A 10,627-nucleotide genomic window follows, 5' to 3' on the forward strand; every position below is an offset into this window, starting at 1 on the left:
ATGGTCTTCAATTCTCCAGGGCTTGTGCAGTGATTGGAGTCAGTTTGGAGTTCTGTTAAGGATGAAGACTTCAAAGTGTACCTCATGACTTTTTTCTTTAATCAAGTGAGTATTTTTTTATTTTCCAGATCAGAGAAGAGCTGATAGAAGCATTCCCCAGGTGATCTTGATGCTGTCTCCTTACGAGGTCTGGGGACGGAGAAGAATGAGCCCCTTGCAGGCTGAGCCTGTTTGGACAAGCTGCTCCTCACCCCCAGCCTCACCATGTCTGACATCGCCCACCTGGAACTGACGTCCCAAAACATAAAAAAAATTATTCATTTTACTTGAAAATTAAAATATAATAATTACTATAAAATTATAGTTATATTTTTCTTATTTATAATATTATTATTCAATATTTTTATTACCCAATTTCTAAATTGATATGAAAAATAAATACATTTTTAGCAATAAAAGAATTCTTCAGCATTGGTTCTAAGTAACATAATTCCCTTAATTAATTAATTGACAACTATTGGCTATTGATTTCTCCTTCTTTATAATTTAGTACTTCTGTCATCTTTTTTCTTATTTTCTCACACAGGGTCACTTTGGGGGGCACTTTGGGGTCTCTGGAGACATTTCTGGGGCACATTTGAGGCAGTTTTGGGTCTGGGGAGGGAATTCAGAGAGAACTTGAGGGTCTAGAGGACACTTGGTGAAGCTGGGTGGGCACTTGGAGGGGCACTCAGGGATTCTGAGGGACAGTTAGGGGTCCGGGGCAGCACTTGGGGGCCCAGGGGGGCCCTTGGAAGTCAGGGAGGGGAATTTGGGGCCCTTCGGGATCCAGGCGGGCCCTTGGGGGGTCGAACGGGGCTCTCTGGGGTGCAGGGGGTGACAGAGGGTGATGGGAGTTGTAGGCGCGGGTCTAATACGGTTGAACGGGGCCGCGGAGCATCACGGGAGTTCTGGGCGCAGCTGCAATGGCTCTCGGAGGGGCGCGGGGCATGACGGGAGATGAAGTCCCGGCTGGAGTAGCGCTGAAAATTTGCCGCGGAGCATGATGGGAGCGGTAGTCCCGGAAGTGGTTGGAACGCGACGTTTGGGGGTCCGGGAAGGCTCTTGGGGGACACTTTTGCCTCCGAGCCGCGACTTGAGGGCCTCGGGGGGGGGGGGAACGTAAACGGTTCCGGAGCCCTTGGGGGGAGCTCGGGGAGCTCTAACCGGGCTCTTTAGGGCGCGGGGCACGGCAGGAGTTTTAGGCGCGGGACTGTGTTCTGAGGGGCTCGGGGGCCGCGGGGGATGAGAGGAGTGGCTGTACCGGGCATCTGTGGGCTTGGGAGCACTCAGGGGATCTGGGGACGCTTTTGGGGTGTCCCGAATAGGCGCTGAGGGGGCACTGAGGGATCCTGGAGGGTCTGGGGGACACTTATGGGAGAGATGGGAGCGAATCCGGGGGGGGGGGGGGGGGGGAGGGGGGGCTGTGGAGCGCGGGGCATAATGGGAGTTGTAGTCCCGGCTGCAATACGGGTCATTTCAGCCGCGGGGCATGACAGGAGTTGTAGTTAAAAATAAAAAATGTCTTCCATACTAGGCCCCGCCCCAGTGGCCCCGATCTCCGGCTGTGATTCGCTGCGGCTGGTGATGGGCGGGAGACTCAGCAAATTGGATTCGGTGGAGGTGGGAACAGCAAATTCACCCTCCTGCAGTCCCTCCAGTACAGACCAGTTAATCCCCAGTACAGACCTGTACAACCCCACTACAGCCCAGTCCCACCCAATACACCTGACTTTATTCCCAGTCCCTTCCCGTTTCCTCCCACTATCATCCACAGGATGCCCCAGTGTCCCCAGTCTTCTCCTCATTGACCCCAGTATCCCTAGTTTGCCCCAGTATCCCCCAGTATCACTCCCAGTATGTCCCAGTATGTCCCAGTGTCTCAGCGCACCCCCACAGTCCATCCCAGTCCACCCAGATTCCCCGTCAGCATTCCTCGTGTCCCCAGTTTGTCCCAGTCTTCCCCAGTGTCACTCCCAGTATGTCCCAGTGTCTCTCACAGCATTCCCAGTGTTCCCCAGTATGTCCCAGTCTTCCCCAGTGTTTCCAAGGACAGTTTAATTTCTCATGGTGGCCGTGGCAGCCAAACCCAGCAGTGGGGTCAGTGCAGTGCCCATGGCCACAGCCCCTTGCAGTGGCCCAGTGCAGCTTGGGCTGATGATCCACCCTCACAGCTGGCCCAGGGCAGCTCTGCAGTAGCTTTGGTGGCACCTTGGGCTGGCGCACACCTGAGCAGTGTGTCTGTTTTCAGTGGGGAAACTCAGGAGTTTCAGATTGCTTCAAAAAACCCCAAAAAGGGAAAACTCCTCTTAGGCTGAGTGCAGCCAGCACTCCAAGCACAGCAGGTCCCAGGGGAGTGAGGACAGACAGGATGGGGCTGGGGAAGGTGGAGCAAGGTTATCCACACTGGGTCAGACCTCAAGGCACAGCTTCTGTGAGCAGGCCAGAGCTGCTGAGGAGAGACCCTGGCTCAATATCAATCACAGAATGCTGCAATCACCTCTGCTCTAAAGAGAAATAAAATAAAAATACATAATTTAAAATAGGAATGTCTGTTTCTGACAAGTTCTTTGAAATCATTTTCCATCACTGGACTAGGAAAACTTTAATGACCCTCTCAGGGCTTTGATGTTGTTTACATCAGACTCAATCCCGGAGAGTGTCTTCAAAAAACTTCTTGAGAACTCAAAGATAAATTTAGACTCCCAAGTTACTTCAAGTTTTAATGGGTCCCACTGAGGGACACAACTGGGAAAGTGTCCCCAGGTTCCAGTTAGAGCAGAACCCTGGAGGCAGTGATGACAGCTGGGGACAAACAAGGCCAAGGTGTCTCTGGTGCTGAGCAAAGCTGGATGTGTTTGAGGAATGCCAGGGGCCAAGGCCTGAGCCCCAGGGCCTGGCCAGGCAGATCCTGTCCCTCCCTCCTTGCTCAGGGCTCTTGCCGGGATGGGCACTGGCATGTGGGGATGGGCAATGCCAAGGGCAGGAGCATGGGGCGGCCCCTGCCAGGCTGCTGAGCAGGGACAAGGAGGCCATGAGGCCCCGGGCCTGCAAGGGTCACTTGTCTCCTGCTCCTGCCTCAGGCCCAGGCCCAGCAGCCATGGCCAAAGTGCTGCCCAAGTTGGCTCTGGCAGGGCTGTCTTGCAGCTGCTGCCCATGCCTGTGCCCTGTGCAGCCCAGGCTGTCCTACGGTGTCCCTGCCCTGTGCCTCTGTCCCTGCAGGCTGTCGGCATCCCCCGCCTGCCCCACCTGACTGGGCCCTTCCTTTGCTGGCAGCTCTGCTTCCTGCCTGCCTCTGCCTGCCCACACAAAGCCTTGGGCTGATACCAAAAGGGTTCCTTCCATTTTTACCCTGCCTGGGAACTTTCAGCACAGGAACAAGGCATGCAGGGGCTGCTTTCCCAGCAAGAGTGGTTGGAAGAGAAGAAGAAGGCATCTGGCTCAAGGGTACAGGGATAGAGAAAACAAGGGGTGAATCTGGGAACTTGGGGTGGGTTTTATGGAAATGGGTAAGTTGTAATTGGCATTTAGTGACTATGTATAAGCAATACACTGGTAGAATTACATGTCCTCATAAGGTTAGGAGTTATTTCATGTTGCACTTTAGGCCTCAATAAATGATGCCCTCTTTAATAGCAAATGAGTGTTATGGAGTCCTATTCTGATATTTCAGACATTTGGTGACAGCAGAGGCTGACAGAACCAAGGAGTCAGCTGTGACACTGTGGAATCCCATGGAATAAAGGGTCCATTGTGATGCAGTGGAACCCCATGGAACCAAAAGTCCATTGTATCAGAGCAAGGCCTCAGGGAACCAAGGAGAGCATTGCTGACCGTGTGGAAGCTCATGGAGCCATGGGGTCATTGTGACAGTGTGGGGCTGCATGGAACCAATGGTCCATTGGGACACTGCAGGACCTTCTGGAATCAAGGGGATCATGTTATGCTCCGGAACCTCATGGAACAAAGGATCCATGGTGACACTGCAGTGCTCAGAGCATTGTTGACAGTGTGAAAGCTCCTGGAACCAAAAGTCCATTGTGACACAGCAAGGCCTCCTGGAACCAAGGGTCCCTTGTGGCTCTGTGGGGCTTCCCAGAACCAAGGAGACCATTTGGACACTGTGGGGCCTCATGGAACCACCTGGCACTGTGACACAGCGGGGCCACATGGAGCCAAGGGGCCACTGAGACACTGAGGAACCTCATGGAACCAAAGGTCCATTGTTACACTGTGGGGCCCTGTGGGACCAATGGGACCGTGGTGACACCGTGGTGCTCCATGGAACCAAGAGGCCATTCTGATTCTGCTTTGCCTCATGGAGCCAAGGGGCCACCATGACACTGCAGGGCCTCGTGGAACTAAGGCAGCCTTGTGACACTGCAGGGCCCTTGGAACCAAGGGTCCATTGGGAGATTGCAGGGCCTCATGGAACCATGGAGACCATTATGGCCCTTCAGAACCCATTGGAACCAAGGGGCCATTGTGACACTGCAGAGCCCCGTGGAATCAAGGGGACCACAGTGACACTGTGGGGCTCCATGGGACAAAGGGGCCATTCTGACACTATGGAACCGAGGAGACCATTGCTCTGCTACGGGACATCATTGAACCATGGAGGCCATTGTGACACAGCAAAGCCTCATGGAACCAAGGGCACAATAGTGACACTGTGGGGCTCCATGGGACCAAGGGGGCATTCTTAAAATGTAGAACTAAGGAGACCACTGTGACACTATGGGGCATCATGGCGTCAAGGGTCCATTGTGACACAGCATGGCTGCATGAAACCATGGAGGCCATTTTCACACTTTGAGGCCTAGTGAAACCAAAGGGCCATTGCGGCACTTTGTGTCTCCATGGAACCAAGGAGTCCATTGTGACACTATGAGGCCCTGTTGGGCCAAATGGCAATTGTGGCACTGTGTGGCACCACGGAACCAAGGGACCATTGTGACACTACAGGGCCCCATGGAGCTAAGGATTCTTGGAACAGTGTGGGACTAATGGAACTAAAGGTCCATTGTGACATTGAGGGGCCTCATGGAACTATGAGGGGACAATTGTGATGCTCTGGGGCCAATGGAAGCAAGGGGCCAGTGTGACACAGCTGGGCCTCATGCAGCCAAGGGGCCACTGGGATCCTGAGGAGCCCAAAAGAACCAAGGGGCCATTGTGACACTCTGCAGCTGTGGAGACCCTGAGAGTCATTCCCTGGGTTAGGGAGACACAAGAAGCTTCCTTCAAAAGCTGTTTGACCCCATTGGCTCCTTCCCCTTGTTCTGTGTCCCTCAGCCACTCCCTCCCCCTTCCCCCACTGGCTCCATCTTTGTACTGCCCCCATGGCACTGATCAGCCCCTTCCTCTGGAGATACAGAAACCTGGACTCCCCCCTGGACTCCCTGCTAACAGTACAGAAACTCATGGATCCAAGGGGCCATTGTGACACTGAAGAACTTCATGGAACCCAGGGTCCATTGGGACACAGCAGGGCCTCATTGGAACAAAGGAACCATTGCTAACAGTACAAAAACTCATGGAACCAAGGGGCCGTGATGACACAGCAGGGCCACATGGAACCCAGGAGACCAGTGACATTTAGGAACCTCATGGAACCAGGGTCCATTATGGCACTGCAGAAACAAGGAGACCATTGTTGATGCTGTGGAAGCTCATGGAACCAAGCAGCCATTGTGACACTCCAGGGCCTCATTGAACCAGGCAGAGCATTGTGACACCACAGAACCTCATGGCACTGAGGGTTTATTGTGACACAGCAGGGCCCATGGAGCCGATTGTCCATTGTGACAATGAGGATCTGAGGAGACCATGGTGACACCATGGAAGCTCATGGAGCCATGGGTCCATTGTGACAAAGCAAGGCCTCATGGAACCAAGGAGACCATTGTGACATCATGGAACCTCATGGAACCAAGGAGACCATTGTGACATCATGGAACCTCTGGAACCAAGGGTCCATTGTTACAGTCCAGAACCAAGGAGACCATTGTGACAGTACAGAACCTCACGGGACCAAGATTCCATTGTTATGCACTGGGGCTTCATGGAACCATGGACCCATTGTGACACAGCAGGGCCACATGGAACCAAGGGTTCATGGAGATACTGCAGATCCAAGGAGACCATGGTGATGCTGTGGAACCTCATGGAACCAAGGGGCCGTTGTGACACTCTGGGGCCCCATGGAACCAAATATTCATGGTGACACAGCGGGGCTGCTTGTGACCAATTGTCCATTGTGACACTGCAGATCCAAGAGACCAGGGTGACATTGTGGCAGCTGATGGAACCAAGGGGCTGTTGTGACACACCAAGGCCTCGTGGAACCAAGGAGAGCATTGTGGCAGTGCAGAACCAAGGAGGCCATTTTGACAGTACGGAACCCAATGGAACCAAGGGGCCATTGTTCTACAGCAGGGCCTCATGGAACCAAGGGGCCATTCTGAAACTGTGGGGCATAATGGAGTCAAGGACACCACTGATACTGAAATCCACTGGATAGAAACTTCTGAACAGTTTTGAGTATTTGAAAGCAGGTATTCTTTATTACGACATGGTGGTCACTTGGGCCATCCTTCCTCCATTCGACTGCACTGAGCATTGAATGAACAGAGTTTTTATCACACACACTCATTATGTATCCACTAGCTATCCCCATGTCTTTGAATTTATTTGACATAGTTGCACCCCTTATGACAAATCCTTTTATGATTCTTTGGGGTCTGTCTTCAACATCCAGTGTCCTTTTTAGGTGGCTGTTTCTTGACCCCCCCTTTTGAGTAAGGGCAATATTATTGTTCTGCATAACTTCTGTTTTGTCAGCCTTGCAGAGCTGAGCTGGCATCCTGCTTGCATTTTGTGTGGCTTCTGTTTGCCAGAGGCACATCCTCAATCAGTTTCTCCAAGGCTGTGCTGTTCTGTTCTACTGTCCGTGACAAGAGTAAATGTTGTCCTGTTCTCCTGTCCTTGTCTCAGTGCTCGCCCCGCATGAGGCGTCTGCAACCCCCCCAACCTATGGGCCTGGGGTGGGCAAGCGTTCCTGGGGAACAGGGATGGGACAGCTGGGCTGGACTGACCCAAGGGATGTTCCACTCCATGTCACACCATGATCAGCAATCACCTGAGAGAAGCAGGGGGGCAAGGGGGGTAGGGAATAATTTATTTTTAAGACATTTTTCTTTCAAAACAGCACCAACACATACAGAATCTTCTCCTGCCACAAGGTGGTCAAACATTTTCTGCTGATAGGAGATTTCATGTGGATTTTTTTTTCTTCTGTTTGTGGACATTTCTTTTTGTGGTTGTTTGTTTGTGGGGTTTTTGTGTTGTTGTAGGTGGGTCCTACTGTGCGGTTTGTTTTGTTTTTGTTTTTTTTTTTGTTGGGTGTGGGTTTTTCCCTATTGAACTGCCTTTCTTCTGCCCTTTCTTGTGGCTTGCTTGGCACCTGATGGCAAGACAAATTTACCCATCTCAGTCATCTTGCTCAATTACGTTTTGCAGTCACCATTAACTAGATGAGTTCAGTCACAGACTCCCTGCAATTTGGCAGCATCCACAAAGGAATTGAAAGTACATTTCATGCTGTTTTAGAGACAATAGAAATATTCCACAGTGGTGGTCAAGGGCTGGTCACTGAGGGATGTCACCAGGCCGTGGCTGCCAAGAGGACTCTGTACCATGGATGACATTTGACCCTCACTGTTCAGCCAAATTCCCACCCAGCCCATGTTCCACTCCTTCAGCCCAGCTCTCTCCAGTCTGGCTCTGAGGAGACCACAGCAGACCCTGTCCCAGGCCTGGCTGAAGTCTGGGCACACAACATCCCCTTCTTTTCCCTCCCACGTGGGTTCTGCAGTCCCTGCCCTGTCCTGCCAGTGCCTGGAATGGCTGCAGGAGGATTTGCCACATCCCCTTCCCTGCTGAGCCTGACCAGGCTGTGACTCTCCCAGTCCCCCTCCCTGCCCTGTTTGCAGACTGGTTCCATGTCTGCCCTTCCCAAGTGCCCAGGACCCTCTGGGATGGCTCTGGCCTTTCCAAGGGGTTTGAGAGAGGTCCCACAGTGACACTGCCCAGCCTTCTCAACAGCCCTGACACCAAAGGCCTTTTCCACATCCCTCAGTTCAGTGCCCAGAACACAGCACAGCCCTGTCAGGTCCTCGGGCTGGTTCAGCAGGGAGGCAGCTCTGATTTCTCCCCACAGACTCTCACTCTATCCAATGTCTTTCTGTGCAGTCCATGGCTGCCCTGAGCATTTTTCCTGGAGCCTCCCTGCCTGGGATATTTCTGTCCCTGCAGTCCTAACCACAACCCAGCAAAGAATTCAGGTGTTTTCCCAGAGGATGTTACTCTCAGAGTGAAGTGGCCTCAAGGCACTGTTTGTGCCGCTGGAATTGTGCCACCCCCGGGTGCTGCTGCTGGTGTTTGTGCTCACTGGGGTTAATCTCCCCACACACACACCATGCACTGCTGAGATCTCCTCAGCACAGAGCAAACATGGCCTGCTGGCCTGGTCCCTTGGTGTCCCTCCATGCAAGGCCAAACAACCTCCTGCAGGTGGGGAGAGGCCAGTGCTGGCAATGGTGGCTGCAGGGGCTGCTGTGGGACAATTGCCCCGGGGCACCTTCCCAGGCTGTCCCAGAACAAAGACACAGCCCAGGCCCTGCTCTGCTGCTGCCTCAGGTCCATGCCAGGAGCTCTGGCTGGGCCAGGACACTGCTGTGAGCCCCCCCTGCACACTCCCCCCTGCCCCAGGCACTGGGCTTTGCTGGGCCAGGGCATTCCTGGAGCACATTGCTGACAGCAGCTCTGGAGGAGAGCAAAGCCTCCCTGCCCTGCCCTCAGGAGACGCCCTTTGCTGATGGAGCTGCTGTGCTGGAGCCCAGCTGTGTCCCAGCAGTGCCCATGGCCTGGCCCTGCCTGTGGCCACAGCAGGGACACGCAGCAGGACAGGGACCAAGCTGCCAGAGCACTCCGGCCTTACAGCCACAGCAGGGCTGGCAAGGACAGGGTGGAGCTGGGCAGAGCAGCTCTGAAAGGACCAATCCCTGCTGCTCCCTGGCTGTGCTGCCCTGCTGGGACTTGTTCCCCTTCTCCCCTCTAACTTCATGCAGGTCTCTGAGCTGGGATCCCAGATAAAACAGGCACTGCAAGGTAGTTTATTTTCTTCAAATGTAGTGATAGCCCAAACCCTGGTTTACAGAGCTTCTGGGTCAAATTCAAGAGGCAGACAGTGAATTTCATGGGGGTGATTAAAAAATTTCTTTTAGAATAATTTAATAACAGAAAGCCCCATTGAAAACTACCAAAGAACTGGGAAGGGCTATTTGGCCTGTCATGAGTTGCAATCCAAAAACTATGCAGAAGAAAACGGGAAGTTGGTTGCTTCAGAAATCATCTGGTCATCATTTTCCTCAGGGCATCCATGAGGTCCTGGTTCCTCAGGCTGTAGATGAGGGGGTTCAGGGCTGGAGGCACCACCGAGTACAGAACTGACACTGCCAGATCTAGGGATGGGGAGGAGATGGATGAGGGCTTCAGGTAAGCAAAAATGGCAGTGCTGACAAAGAGGGAGACCACAGCCAGGTGAGGGAGGCAGGTGGAAAAGGCTTTGTGCCGTCCCTGCTCAGAGGGGATCCTCAGCACAGCCCTGAAGATATGCACATAAGAGAAAACAATGAACACAAAACAGCCAGAAACTACAAAGACACCAACCACAACAATCCCAAGTTCCCTGAGTTTGGAGTGTGAGCAGGAGAGCATGAGGATCTGTGGGATTTCACAGAAGAACTGGCCCAGGGCATTGCCATGGCACAGGGGCAGGGAAAATGTATTGGCTGTGTTCAGCAGAGCATTGAGGAAGCCACTGGCCCAGGCAGCTGCTGCCATGTGGGCACAAGCTCTGCTGCCCAGGAGGGTCCCGTAGTGCAGGGGTTTGCAGATGGACACGTAGCGGTCGTAGCACATGATGGTCAGGAGGAAATACTCTGCTGCAATGAAAAAGGCAAAGAAGAAAACCTGTGCAGCACATGCTGAGTAGGAGATGGTGCTGGTGTCCCAGAGGGAATTGTGCATGGCTTTGGGGACAGTGGTGCAGATGGAGCCCAGGTCGCTGAGGGCCAGGTTGAGCAGGAAGAAGAACATGGGCATGTGCAGGTGGTGGCCGCAGGCTACGGCGCTGATGATGAGGCCGTTGCCCAGGAGGGCAGGCAGGGAGATGCCCAGCAAGAGGCAGAAGTGCAGGAGCTGCAGCTGCCGCGTGTCTGCCAATGCCAGCAGGAGGAAGTGCCTGATGGAGCTGCTGTTGGACATTGCTTCACTCTGGCCATAGTGGACTGTTGAAACAAGACATTGACAAGCTCTTTGAGTCAATCCTATGGAGTTATTTTAGGAATTCCCTCAAAACTACTTCTCTACCTGTTGGAGAACTTCACTCAACATTTTTATTTTTGAGCTTGTGTTTGTGCTCCTGAGTTCCTGCCTCATCTTCAGCATTGCTCTCAGGCTGAACGCTGGGAAGCCCAGAGGGAAAACAGGGCTCCTTGGGCCCCAGTGCAGTCAGAACTACTGG

At 53.2% G+C, this 10,627-nt stretch overlaps 1 protein-coding gene across 1 annotated transcript; it reads right to left on the reverse strand.

The window, feature by feature from the left end:
* Positions 1 to 9,450: 9,450 nt before the first annotated feature.
* On the reverse strand, positions 9,451 to 10,368 carry LOC136570437 (olfactory receptor 14C36-like). Its single transcript, XM_066570910.1, has one exon. It carries the CDS (start codon positions 10,366 to 10,368, stop codon positions 9,451 to 9,453), a length of 918 nt encoding a protein of 305 aa, XP_066427007.1.
* Between the last annotated feature and the right edge of the window lie 259 nt (positions 10,369 to 10,627).

This window comes from Molothrus aeneus, unplaced genomic scaffold (assembly GCF_037042795.1).
Source record: "Molothrus aeneus isolate 106 unplaced genomic scaffold, BPBGC_Maene_1.0 scaffold_34, whole genome shotgun sequence".
NCBI classification, from domain to species: domain Eukaryota; kingdom Metazoa; phylum Chordata; class Aves; order Passeriformes; family Icteridae; genus Molothrus; species Molothrus aeneus.

Coding starts and splice junctions, on each gene's coding strand:
- LOC136570437 (XM_066570910.1), bottom strand. CDS start 10,368: ATGTCCAACAGCAGCTCCATCAGGCACTTCCTCCTGCTGGCATTGGCA.